Source organism: Pinus tabuliformis, chromosome 2_1, assembly GCF_031772625.1.
Source record: "Pinus tabuliformis cultivar Carrire ecotype Pingquan chromosome 2_1, CPIR1, whole genome shotgun sequence".
NCBI classification, from domain to species: domain Eukaryota; kingdom Viridiplantae; phylum Streptophyta; class Pinopsida; order Pinales; family Pinaceae; genus Pinus; species Pinus tabuliformis.
In genome coordinates, this window is record NC_142299.1 from 762,895,839 (window position 1) to 762,910,360 (window position 14,522).

Genomic DNA, 14,522 nt, shown 5'->3' on the forward strand with positions numbered 1-14,522 from the left:
GAGGAAAACCCACACAAATTCTTCTTATAGAGATTCCAATTGACAAATACCAAGACCAAGACCCTTGACCTATTAGCCACTCCAAGACCAAGACACTAGTTCTCTTGACTGTCTTCTGCTCTTTTCTTCTTCTTGACTCCTTTTCTGCTTCGACCTTCTTAGCACCGAGACATAGTTACCACCGAGACCTTGTCACTGACATGACACAAAGGTCTTATTTCTGTGATGGCATTGAGTCCTTATCGATTCCTTCATACTGTGGTGGTACCGAGCCTTTCTCACTATGGAGGCACCGAAACAAAGTTATAGTGATAGCATCAAAACGAACTATGGATATACTGAGATCATCTCCTATCCGAGCACACTAAGATGGTCACCAAACTGTGATAACAACGAATTGTGGTGGCACCAAGACTGTATTTATGAACTGTCATGACACCGAGACTAAGAGACCTTCTCTGTGATAATACCGAACCTTAATCACTGTAATTTCACCAAATTTCTCCTTGTTGTATCGAGACAAAGTTATTCCGTTGACTGTGAGATAGCATGTAACTTCTCTCTGCAATCTTCTACCCTTATCCAAGCTCCTTCACCGAACTTGCCTCTATAATTGTCATCCGAATTTCAAAGAGATCCGAACTTGCTTCTATGGAATAGGCCAAGCTACCTATTTATAGTAGTCTGCCCATGAATATTAGCCGACATGATCTTATGAAGGGTTGTGTCTCCAAATTAGGTGAGCCGACATGAGTTCTTCACTTTATCTTGAGGCCGACTTGAAGAGGAGTAACTAGTGCTTGTCTTGGAGGGCTTCTTGACAATTCTATAGACTCGTATACATTTGTAACATGCCCAAGAAGGGTATGACATTGACTCCTTTTGATAAATCCTAAAGGCTCACAATGGGAGCCATCTAAAAATAAAATCTCTTGCTCATGAAACCCATGAAGCAAGCATTACAATAATAATTTTATTTTTCTTTACATCATTTACAAAAATCACAATTACATGTCATTATGAAGATCGAACCGAGTTACACTTTTCAACAGTCTCCACATTCTACATTCTACATCCAAAGGAAGCAAAAAGAAGCACTTCATCATCATCAAAGGAATCAAAATGATCTCCTTCTCATTGAAGAAAGGATCACATCTCAAACATCCCTGAAAGAAAATTATCTCTCCCCGTTAGAAATAGAAGCATTGTCTTTTTGAAGAGAAAACATCATCAAGAAGGCATCTAGTTGAAGATATCATCATCAAAGGAGCATCTTCACTTGACAAGTAAGTATCTACAATGATTTCTTTCTGCAAGGAGAACAACAAACTTGTTGGGTCATCAAATTACCCTACATGAAAGAAGAGAATAGATATGATCCCCATAGAAAATGAAGTTAGTGAGTATTGTTGTGCACATTTTGTCTATTGATTTTTGTGTAGCTTGGGAGGTGCTCCAAGCCCTAATGTTCGGGGATTGGAGGGCAAAGTGCCACAAGTAGGCCTGTGGGCTTGGAACCCAAGCATGGGGTTATGCACCCATCGGGATTTAGGCTAAAACCATGAAGAATTTGAGCATGAGAAAATTTGAGGTGATAGAGCTTGTTGTGCCGATTCCAACGCTTTGAAAATCACCTAAATCGGAGCTCAAGAACTTGAGATATTAATTTTTGAAGTTGACAATTAATTATGGACAGTCAAGTCATGTAGGCTTGGTCCAAGATACATGTCTCTTCAACAAATTCGTGGAGCCCTTGGATTTGGTATAAATACAAGGTGAGGGAGCATTCATTTAGTCATCCATTGGAGAAACAAAAAGCTAAGAGGAGCACGACGAAAAGGGAGGATTGTTCTATCTTAGGCTGCAGGTAAAGGAGCAGCCAAACGAAGGAGGATAAGCCTATGCGTAGAGCTTCTATATGACTGTGTTGGTACCAAGATTACCTTGCAGGAGGGCCAAAGTGAAAGAGGATATGAACAGGACTGTTCTGGGCATTATTTTATGAGAAGGACATCTTTGTTAGGGCCGCAGAAGGATGGTCACTTCAGCGAGGAAGAAAAGGCAACGTGGAGTCTTCTCATGACTGTTTTGAAGTGCGTGAAGTTCTGTTGTTAGGCCGAGGTTATAAAGAGAGTGTGGGACTGTTTTCAAGTGGTATTTCTTCTCTAAACACGCTGAAATAAAGATTGTCCTGTGATAATGAGGCCGCAGGCCTGTAATGGCTAGTTTGAGGGTCAAACAAACCATAAACCGGGAATTGTAGGAGCCCATTCACACAACGAAGTATGCAGCCTCATGGAGGAGAAGGACCCGCACTTTTATGGAGTAGAATTGACCATAGATGGTGGAAGAATATGGGTTGCGGTTATGCCCTAACCAGTGATCAGTGTTCTACAATGTTGAATAGCAGTCTTCAAGGTATGTGCCTTCTTCAATATTGCTAAGTGTTGGGTCAAGTAGTGATCAGTATTGGATCGTTTTATGAGCAGACTGTGGAAGCCAAGGAGGGATGACATGGAGGTTAGAAGCCCTAACCAATGGGAAGTTTCCACAATGAAGATTGGTGCCTAGATTTGTGCAATAGCTCCTCTATTGCAGAAGCAAAGAGCAGTTGATGAGAAGTTTGTTGGCATCCAATAGAAGGGTCTCCTAGGTGTGAGGATGCCCTAACTAGGTGCAAATGCTACAGCGTGGACTTTGTCACTCGTATTCTGTTGGAGGGCAGCGTGAGAGTGGACCAAGTGTGAACATGGATTGGGCACTTATGGTCTGCTGGAGGACAACGTGATAGTGTCCAAGTTGGAGCCCAGTGTGCAACACCTTGATGGACAAAGGTAGTTGCTAGAGTGGCATTTGTTGAGCTCAAGGGTTGACGAACCAGAGGAGCAGTTGTGGAGCACGAGACTTGTGTGTGGAGAAGGACTTCTACAACAAATGATGGGCAGTCCTCCTAGCACGTGTTCATTGTAGGAGATGGACATCTTGTAGTGATAGGTGGCCCCCCTTCGTACCCTATGTTGGTCTTCATTGGAGCAGCGCAGGAAGACCATAGTGAGCTGAAGTCCCTGAGTAGCTGAGGCGCAGTAGTGGGCAGATTGAGAGTTGTTTAAAAGTGGAACTGTGAACAACTCGACAAGAGTCGAAGTCTTGATGTGTTGATGCGTTGATGGATGAACAATCAACCAGTGAGCAGATTGGATAACCAAGATTTAGTGGCCAGATGGACTTGGAGCAATGATAGAGGCAGGAGTTGTAGATCGGGAGCCGAAGGACAGGGCAGGTACAGGGTGCGACCAAGGCAGCTGTGAGGAGCTCTAAATCAACTAGAGGGTCAGAGTGTCTTGTTGAGGGTAGATTGGTCGTCGTTGTACTGACACCAAGCCCCAGTTTGTATCTTGTACTAATGGATGTACGAGGGCCATTATCCCTGGTACAGGAGCCCTAGACTGTTGTATTATATGTTGTTTAATATAACGAAGTTGGGTTGAAAATTGTAAAAGGTTGTCCATATTCTGTGCATGTTTGATTTACTGTTGTTTATATTCTGTTGTGCAAAGTAGTATCATTGAGATTCTTGGTTTGGTAGTGTCAGAGATTTTAAGGTTTTATCCTAGACCCAAGATCGTGGAAATTCAACACGGTATAAGAATGTGTCTGAGCTACTTTGAGGGACAATGAATCAGAGTGGGCACAGCGAAGCAATTCAGAGGGAGTTATGGGTGTCTAGATCATGGAGCAGAGGGTTCCACTAAAGACATGGAAATGTGGTCTTGACTGGCTTGGCAGCGAGATTGGCTGGGAGTTCTGGTGGATTGGTGGTAAGCCTGGTGAACAACAGTTTGTTATAGGGCAGATTGTTGATCGTGGACTACCGTTGACTTGTCATGGATGGTTGGGACAACTCAAGGGTTTCTTTGGCATGGACAAGATCAAGTTGATCGAGATGGCTTCATGTGATGGACTGGACATTGGCAGGCTAAAATCTTCATTGGATTGTGATGATTCATATCCGAGATTGGTGGGATTTGCACGAGTGGTATTTGATCAAGGAGGATGAGTGCTTGCAGGACTGAGCCAGTGGAGATCGTGTAGGCTCAGAGGGAGTCTAACCCCAAAGGGAGCAGCCCTATGGAGGTTCGAGATCTTCAGGTTCAGATTTGATGAGGCAAATGCACTACCGAGATTGTCTGGTTAATTCTACAGGGTATGCTGCAGTGATGGATGCCAAATGGGCTACTGTCGTCGAATGATGATGGTTACTTCATAGTTTTGGAATATACCTCCCTCGCTAAGAGGGAGTGTTGATTTTTGTCTAGCTTGGGAGTTACTCCAAGCCCTAGTGTTCGGGGTTTGGAGGGAAAAGTGCCACAAGTAGGCCTGTGGGCTTGGAACCCAAACACGACGTTTTGCACCCATCGGGATTTGGGCCAAAACCATGAATAATTTGAGCATGAGAAAATTTGAGGTGATAGAGCTTGGCGTGCCAAATCAAATTGCTTCGAAAAGCACCCAAATCGGAGCTCTAGAACTTGAGATATTAACTTTTGAAGTTGACAATTAATTATGGACAGTCAAGTCATGTAGGCTTGGTCCAAGAGACATGTCCCTTCAACATATTCGTGGAGCCCTTGGATTTGGTCTAAACAAGGTGATGGAGCATTCATTTAGTCATCCATTGGAGCAACACAAAGCTAAAAGGAGCTCCTTGAAAAGGGAGGATTGTTTTGTCTTAAGACGCAAGTAAAGGAGCCGCCAAACGAAGGAGGATAAGCCTATGCATAGGGCTTATCCATGACTTTGTTGTTACAAGGATTACCTTGCAGGAGGGCCGAAGTGAAAGAGGATATGAACAGGACTGTTTTGGGCATTATTTTATGAGAATGACATCTTTGTGAGGGCCGCAGAAGGAGGGTCACTTCAGCGAGGAAGAGAAGGCAACGTGGACTCTTCTCATGACTGGTTTGAAGTGCGTGAAGGTCTGTTGTTAGGCCGAGGTTATAAAGAGAGTGTGGGATTGTTTTCAAGTCGTATTTCCTCTCTAAACAGGCTGAAATAAAGATTGTCCTATGATAATGAGGCCGCGGGCCTGAAATGGCTCGTTTGAGGGTCAAACAAACCATAAACTAGGAGTTGTAGGAGCTGATTCACACAACGAAGTATTCAACCTTGTGGAAGAGGAGCAACCACAATTTTATAGAGCAGAATTGACCATAGATGGTGGAAGAATATGGGATGCAGTTGCGCCCTAACCAGTGATTAGTGTTCTGCAATGTTGAACAATAGTCTTCAAGGTATGTGCCTTCTTCATTATTGCTAAGTGTTGGGTCAAGAAGTGATCAGTATTAGATCGTTTTATGAGCAGACTGTGGAAGCCAAGGAGGGAGGGCTGACATGGAAGTTAGAAGCCCTAACCAGTGGGCAATTTCCACAGTGAAGATTGGTGCCTAACTTTGTGCAATAGCTCCTCTATTGCTGAAGCAAAGGGTAGTTGATGAGAAGTCTGTTGGCAACCAATAGAAGGTTCTCCTAGGTGTGAGTATTCCCTAACTAGGTGCAGATGCTACAGCATGGACTTGCTCACTCGTGGTCTGTTGGAGGGCAGCATGAGAGTGGACCCAGTGTGAACTTGGAATGGGCACTTATGGTCTGCTGGAGGACAAAGTGATAGTGTCCAAGTTGGAGCCCAGTGTGCAACACCTTGATGGACAAAGTTAGTTGCTAGAGTGGCAGTTGTTGAGCTCAAGAGTTGACGAACCAGAGGAGCAATTTTGGAGCACCAAACTTGTGTGTGGAGAAGGACTTCTACAGCTGATAATGGGCAGTCCTCCTAGCCCTTGTTCATTTTGGGAGATGGACATCTTGCAGTGATAGGTGGTAGCCCTTCGAGCCTTATGTTGGTCTTCATTGGAGCAGTGCAGGAAGACCACAGTGAGCTGAAGTCCCTGAGTAGCTGAGGAGCAGCAGTGGGCAGATTGAGAGTTGTTCACGAGTGGAGCTATGAACAACTCGACAGGAGTCTTGTTGCTATGATGCGTTGATGGACAAACGATCAACTAGTGAGCAGATTGGATAGTCGGGATTCAGTGGCCAGATGCACTTGGAGCATTGATAGAGGCAAGAGCTGCAAATCGGGAGCCGAAGGATAGGGCAGGTACAGGGTACTACCAAGGCAGCTATGAGAGGCTCTACATCAGCTAGATGGTCAAAGTATCTTGTTGAGGGCAGATTGGTCGTCGATGTACTGACACCAAGCCCCAGTTTGTATCTTGTACTAGTGGATGTATGAGGGCCATTATCCCTGGTACGGGAGCCCTAGACTGTTGTATTATATGTTGTTTAATATAACGAAGTTGGGTTGAAAATTGTAAAAAGTTGTCCATATTTTGTGCATGTGTGATTTACTGTTGTTTATATTCCGCTGTGCAAAGTAGTATCGTTGAGATTCTTGGTTTGGTAGCGTCAGAGATTTTAAGATTCTATCCTAGACCCTCGATCGTACAAAATCAACATGGTATCAGAGCGTGTTTGGGCTACTTTGAGGAACAGTCAATCAGAGTGGGCACAGCGAAGCAACTTAGAGGGAGTTATGGGTATTTAAAACATGGAGCAGAGGGTTTCGCTGAAGACATGGAAATGAGGTCTTGACTAGCTTGGTAGCGAGATGGGTTGGGAGTTCTGGTGGATTGGTGGTGAGCCTAGTGAACAAAAGTTTATTGTAGGGAAGATTGTTGATCATGGATTTGCGTTGACTTATCATGGATGTTAGGACAGCTCGAGGATTTCTTTGGCATGGACAAGATCATGTTGATAGAGATGGTTTCATGTGAGGGACTGGATATTGGCAGGCTAGAATCTTCATCGGATCGTGATGTTGCATATCCGATATTGGTGGGATTTTCACAAGTGGTATTTTATCCAGGAGAATGAGTGCTTGCAGGACTGAGCGAGTGGAGATCGTGTAGGCTCAAATGGAGTCTAGCCTCAGAGTGAGCAGCTCTATGGAGGTCCGGGATATTCAGGTTCAGATATGACGAGGCAGAGGCACTACCAAGATTGTCAGGTTTATTCTCCAAGGTATGCTACAATGATGGAAGCCAGATGGCTAGTGTCGTCGGATGATGATGGTTACTTCCTAGTTTTTGAAGTACCTCCCTCGCTAAGAGGGAGCGTTGATTTTTGTGTAGCTTGTGAGGTACTCCAAGCCCTAGTGTTCGAGGTTTGGAGGGCAAAGCGCCACAAGTAGGCTTGTGGGCTTGGAACCCAAGCATAGGATTTTGCACCCATTGGTATTTTGGCCAAAACCATGAAGAATTTGAGAATGAGAAAATTTGAGGTGATAGAGCTTGGCGTGCTGATTCCAACGCTTTGAAAATACCCAAATCGAAGCTCTAGAACTTGAGATATTAATTTTTGAGGTTGACAATTAATTATGGACAATCAAGTCATGTAGGCTTGGTCCAAGAGACATGTCTCTTCAACAAATTCGTGGAGACCTTGGATTTGGTATAAATACAAGGTGAGGGAGCATTCATTTAGTCAACCATTGGAGCAACACAAAGCTAAGAGGAGCTCATTGAAAAGGGAGGATTGTTTTGTCTTAGACCGCAGGTAAAGGAGCAACCAAACGAAGGAGGATAAGCCTATGCGTAGGGCTTATCCATGACTTTGTTGGTACCAAGATTACCTTGCAGGAGGGCCGAAGTGAAAGAGGATATGAACAGGATTGTTTTGGGCATTATTTTATGAGAAGGACATCTTTGTTAGGGCCGTAGAAGGAGGGTTACTTCAGCGACGAAGAGAAGGCAGTGTGGAGTCTTCTCATGATTGTTTTGAAGTGCGTGAAGGTTTGTTGTTAGGTCGACGTTATAAAAAGAGAGTGGGATTGTTTTCAAGTGGTATTTATTCTCTAAACAGGCTGAAATAAAGATTGTCCTGTGATAATGAGACCGCAGGCTTGTAATGGCTAGTTTGAGGGTCAAACAAACCATAAACCGGGAGTTGTAGGAGCCCATTCACACAGCGAAGTATTCAGCCTTGTGGACGAGGAGGAGCCACAGTTTTATGGAGCAGAATTGACCACAGATGGTGGAAGAATATGGGCTGCAGTTGTGCCCTAACCAGTGATCAGTGTTTTGCAATGTTGAACAACAGTCTTCAAGGTATGTGCCTTCTTCATTATTGATAAGTGTTGGGTCAAGCAGTGATCAGTATTGGATCATTTTATGAGCAAACTGTGGAAGCCAAGGAGGGAGGGTTGACATGGATATTAGAAGCCCTAACCAGCGGGCAGTTTCCACACTGAAGATTTGTTCCTAGATTTGTGCAATAGCTCATCTATTGCAGAAGCAAAGGGAAATTGATGAGAAATCTATTGGCAGCATAATAGAGGGGTCTCCTAGGTGTGACGCTGCCCTAACTAGGTGCAGATGCTACATCGTGGACTTGCTCACTCGTGGTCTGTTGGTGGGCAACATGAGAGTGGACCAAGTGTGAACTTGAATTGGGCACTTATGGTCTATTGGAGGACAGCGTGATAGTGTCCAAGTTGGAGCCTAGTGTGCAACACCTTGATGGAAAAAGGTAGTTGCTAGAGTAGCAGTTGTTGAGCTCAAGGGTTGACGAACCAGAGGAGTAGTTGTGGAGTCCGAGACTTGTGCGTGGAGGACTTCTACAGCAGATGATGGGCAGTCCTCCTAGCCCGTGTTCATTGTGGGAGATGGACATCTTGTAGTGATAGGTGGCAGCGCTTCGTGCCCTATGTTGGTCTTCATCGGAGCAGCGCAGGAAGACCATAGTAGGCTAAATTCTATCAATAGCTAAGGAGCAACAGTGGGTTGAAATTTGAAGTATTGAAGCGTTTAACTTGGGTTGACTTTTTGAAGGACAAGTTGATCAAAGGAGAGGTTGACTTAGTCTTGGAGGGGTCTTTGTCAAGGGTCTTAGGTCTTGGAATTCGTCATTTGAAGATTCTATAAAAAGAGAAGAATTCTTGTGGGTTTTCCCCTCAAGAAGAGAGGTTTTGGCCCTGGCTAGTAGCCTATATTTTGTGTCCTCTTGTCTCATTGATCTTCATAGTTTGGTAGTTGTTTGATGATAAAACAACACTTTAATAATCAAATAAAGAAGAAGCTAACTACAAGTACATCAAGTTAAGTAAAATAGCATCATAAGTAGTTATCAAAGTAAGAGAAACCACCCTAATCTAACTGCCCTAGATTTATCAACATAAAGGACTTTGACCAGAAAAGTGAATGGTCCAAAGGCAAATTCTCTCCCAAGATGCTAGAAAAATTTGGACGCTTAGGCTAGGTCATCACCAAAGGAGATTGATACATTTTCCTAATGATCCATAAAGGACTTTGGCCAACCCTGGATATTTGAGGAGTTACATTGCCCACTCCAAGATGGATTTATTTATAGACATGCATCAACATGGCAAGCTAATAAACTCTTCTTAAGGAGAAATTTCAGCTAAAGGAGAATATGTTGCAGCCAAGGAGAATACCTCCCTCGCTAAGAGGAAGTGTTTATTTTTGTGTAGAATCAGGAGGTATTCCCACATGCCAAGAGGTCTCCTATGTCAGCGTACAAAAATTATGGAAATTAAAAAATATATATATTTTTTGGGTTTCATCTAGGCTCAAACAAGACAAATCGGCTCCACCGTGAAAGGGTGTGTCCCTTGGGGTAAATGCACCCATTTGGCTTGTATATATACACATTATGTGACACTTCATTTGTCTCGCTCACTCATCATCTCTCTTATATAGAAGACACTCGTGGAAGCAAAAAATGGATGAAAAGGCTAAAGTTTGGACTTGGTTTTAGGTAGCATCGGATGTGCTCTAGCTATGAAAATTGGTGGAGAGGCTAAGGCACATGAAATCTCCAAGACCCAGAAATCGTTTGGAGAAATTCCACTCGGATGAAGAGATATTGAAATAATTAAGCCAGATCAAGCCAGGATAAAGCCAGATCTAATCTTAGTCGTTGATTAGGGACTTAATCTCAGTCGTTGAATCGTCAACAAGAAAAGTATAAGAGGAGGCTTGAGGGTCAGTTGGAGATACACCAAGAGAGATCAAGAATTCGATTTTCTGGGGATGGGTTTGCTGAGGAAATAGAGTTAGATATCAGTTGCAGTGAGGGGTAGTTCAGCAAGGGATTTCAATCCGAAGCTGAAGAATACATAACAGAGAGGCAGTGAACTGTCGGAAGAATCAACGCAGGCCCAAGAAGGGTTGACACATAGGCCGAAGGAGCCAGTGCATAGGACGCAAAAGGTCATAGAGGCTAACGCAGAAGCCATAGAGGCTGACACAGAAGTCGTAGAGGCTGACACCGAGGGCTTCAGAGGCAGCACTAGGAGATTCTGTGGGGCAGACTGGGAGCTGATCAGTAGATATTGAGATGGGAGAGGGTGACACAGTTCCAGAGCAGTGCTTGGAGCAGCTTTCGTTGTCCAACACATGAAACAGTCAGAGTCACTGTGGGGTTGATCATCCGATTGCTGATTTGTCGGAATATCTGTCTCCGAAGAGAGGTACTACTACCAAAGATATTCTCTAAAGGGTGAGCCATTTCTGGCACCCTAGTTGTATTCAGAAATCTGCTTAATAATAAAACCCTCTATATGCTGCACCAATTTTCCCGAATTGGGTTTCTCCGGGGACGATTGTCCAAAAATAATGGTGTCCCTTGTGTGATTTTCTCAGTTTATTTTAGTGCATGATCTATATACCTGTGAAGGCTGCCTTTGTGTTTACTTCGATGTTTATGCAATTAAATAACTTGTTAATGTAAAGAACAAGTAGGAGATAGTAAACCAGGCATTGCAGTAGGGGTTTCTGATGTGTTAGATTCGGGAATTTTCAGAATATACACATGATGTGACACTTCATTTGTCTCGCTCACTCATCATCTCTCTTATATAGAAGACACTCGTGGGAGCAAAAAATGGACGAAAAGGCTAAAGTTTGGACTTGGTTTTTTTGTCACGAACAAAGTTCGTATACGCAACGGAATATTCAGTATATCTAAAATATGAAAGTATCCATTATAGGACAAGTAGCAATTATATATAAGAATGTTGAATGTACAAGAGATATGATATTGTGGTTACAAATGGGAACCCGCTTATACACTTAGACAGGTGCCCCTTCATGAATGGTCATGTCCTTAGAGACATGTCTCTTCTATATTAATCACTAATTAATCATTATTAAGATTGTTATTAGTATTTATATTTACATTATATATATAATATTTTTTGGCACAGATTTCTAAATATTTTATTGTAAACCTTGTTGAAGAAGAATTTCTCCTAGAAGAAGAGTCGTTGGGTTTTCTCCCAAGTTTGGGTTTCCCAGGAAAAATTTGGTGTCTTTATTGTGCATAGCTGTCTCTTTGTGATCTTATTTGTTTCTACTGTTTTCACTGCATTACGATTGAGATTCTCTATGTGTAATTGCTTAATGATATATGTGGCACAAGATAAATTAATTTGAAGATCATTAGAAGTAATTATCAGATCAGAAAATTGGTTTCTACTATATTTATTGTAGAAAAATCAACAACACTAAAATAATTAAGTTAGTTAAAAATAGAAAAATCAATAAAAGGCGCACTAACTAATCAATCTTAATTAATTAAGCAAAGGGGGGATTAGCACATGCAAGAATCTTTGCATGGATTGCAAGTGGAATCATCCATGCAATTGGAAGAATAATGTTTTAAAGGATGAAGGGAGCTAGTAAAGGGGGTCTTTTGGCTGTTTTTTTGTTGGGAGGAAGCTGTGAGAGGGATGTAGAGAGGCTAGCATAGTTTTATTGATAGGGAGGTTGGGGGCTCTCAATTTAAAACCAAGGGATTGGTTAGAAGAAGAGTTGTCCCCAAAATCTCAATTGCAGACCAGGTGCTGTTGGAGCTATTGTCAATTGTTGTTGTTGCTAACTGCTACTGCTTGATACTTGTCTATGGCTGGTCCTCTTCTCCTGCCTTTTGTAAGTCCAATTTCAATAGGTTATAATCCAGCTAATTCTCCCATTCCTCTTAATCTCATGAATATACAGTTATCTAAGAGGCTCAAACAGATGGATGGATATTGCTAGGTTTTACCTTAGATATACGTTTTTCATTGGATTTGAATTTTGCATTTACTGAAATTAGCTTTAAGTAATATACATTGTTGGGTTTATAGCAGTAGTTTGCAATACTGATTAAAATGCTTATGTTGTTTTCCTTAGGTTATTCAGTTTGATTAATTGGTATTGCTATTTCCTATGTTTCAATCCCTTGCTAATGGCAGTTAATATCTGTTATAATTGCACCAAGTAGTGAGGTGCTGTACAGCCCTGTATGGGGGAGATGTTGTCATGTTACATGATGTAAATTTATATTAAAAAAAATACAACCCAGCTCCAGCTCACTCTCACACACACACACACACATCAAATTTCTTAAGATGTAATTCTGTTATTATTTAATATGAAGGAATTAATACATGAGATGGAATTAAATGATAAAAAAAATACACCTTAAGAAATCCGATCCCTCTTGGCACTTGATAGATCTGGGTTTAAGATGCATCTACACTGGTTCTATTCATGTAGACGTGACTTAAAATCTGTAGCAGGAATTAACACTGGCTTCATAATTATGACAATACGTTGACTAAATCCCTAGATAATTAAAGCTTGAAAATAAAATTTGATATAATTAAATTCTGATAACAGAATAGTTGTATTAAATTTTTAGGCCTTACACGTCTAGTAAAACCAAATGCAATAAACAAAAGACTAACATTAGCACTACATAATATGCAAAATGAAAGTGAGTCTTAGATTAATCAATGGTCAAACTTTGTGACAATTCTAGTACTGACCACATGCAAAGAACAGCTATAGAAATTCTGTGCAAACACCCTATGGTAGGAATATTGATGGCCTATTGTCTCTGAACCAACCAGAGATTCTAGGTTGTGTATTCTAGAAAAAAATAGCTATACTTACAGAAAGACAACTGAACATGAATCAAACAAGACATTGACATCATGGTGCCATGTTTAGTGTAAATTACTCAAGACTATGAAAAAAATGATGCAATTTTTCTATTATTATGTATCAATTTTATCTATTTTTGAAGCAATTTCTACTGACAGAGGGACAAACAGACAGACAAGAAATTTCTGCAAAAATTGTGATTAAGGTGTAGCATCAAGATCAATGGATGTCTGCAATAAGCAGAATCTGTCATAATTACAATACTAAAACCATATATCATACTGTATAGAGAAATATAGTTTGAAGTAAACCTGGTCATGACTGGCTGACAATATAAACTGGTTAGACTTTGCCCATCCCAGATCTACTACCGCACCAGAATGGCCAGATGGAACTAGCTGTGGTTGCCACTGCTCAGATGACATACCAATGTTTTTCCAAAGATGAAATGATCCACCATATCCATGAGCTAGAATGGAATCTCCTTTTGGACCCCAAAGTCCTCCATAGAATCCTAAAGCCGAATGGCTTAGTTCTCCCACAGTAACCTCATTGACCCAGATTCCAGTCTTGCTTTCAGGTCGCCAAATCATCATGGTCTTGTCCATTGATGCTGATAAAATGCTCTGTGGTTGCACCCAATGATCATTATCACCATCAATAGATAACTTCAATGGAGGCTGCCATTTTACCGAATAAACCCAATCTTCATGCCCAACAAGAAGTGACTCCAGGGACACTTGCCATATCGATGTACCTGACTTAAACTGGGGCCCTTCAATAAAGGCCTTCAAACTAATACTTTGCATGCCCTTTGCCTCTTCTCTGTCATCACATAAAGCACTACGACATGATATTTTCCAGATCCTAATGGTTCTATCTTGAGAACAACTTGCAACAAAAATCTGCTTCCCTTCCTTGCCTGCTGTAGGAATTGAAAAATCTAGACCACGTATCCAATCCTGATGGCCTTTCAGTTCACACACATGCTGGAACTGTAATATACCAACAAAATGAATATCAATGTGACAAATATACTACAAATGATATGAAAAACAAAATGTATTGTTATTGCACAAAATTGTAAAATGTATCCTAACCTTCCGATTCCTGTCACCAACATAGATATGAACTTTGTTGTCAAGGCCTCCCATAGCTAAAATCCAATCTGCAGCATTTCCTGGTAATTCAGAAAGAGAAAGAGCAGCCATTGCTCTTGAACCCACAGATATATCTTGCAGCAATGTCAATTTAAAGTCACCTGCATGAAATATATGAAAAGAAGATTTTAAGATAGACTTAACGAGCTTAACTGTTGACCAATCAAACTGAAAGTAATGTGAAATGATGGAATTAGGTCGAAGTAAACACTATCTACAATGGCAATATGAAACTGATCCTTTTTTCAAGAATCAACTGCAAAAGATTGCAAAACTTATAAGACATAAACATTCCAATGACAATTGCAAATAGTACATTCAATGTTGCAAAACTCAGCATTGGTAATAGTTCAGTGGGCAG

General features: G+C 41.6%; 1 protein-coding gene across 2 annotated transcripts in view; it reads right to left on the reverse strand.

Moving 5' to 3' along the window:
• Positions 1 to 14,522, reverse strand: part of ELP2 (elongator protein 2) — a 357,421-nt gene that overhangs the window by 120,647 nt on the left and 222,252 nt on the right. For both annotated transcript variants that reach the window (XM_089403264.1, XM_089403263.1), the window contains exons 6-7: positions 14,102 to 14,262; positions 13,313 to 13,996 (exon numbers count right to left, since the gene is read on the reverse strand). In XM_089403264.1, coding sequence (XP_089259390.1) covers positions 13,313 to 13,996; positions 14,102 to 14,262 — 845 coding nt within the window. The remainder of the gene's footprint in view (positions 1 to 13,312; positions 13,997 to 14,101; positions 14,263 to 14,522) is intronic.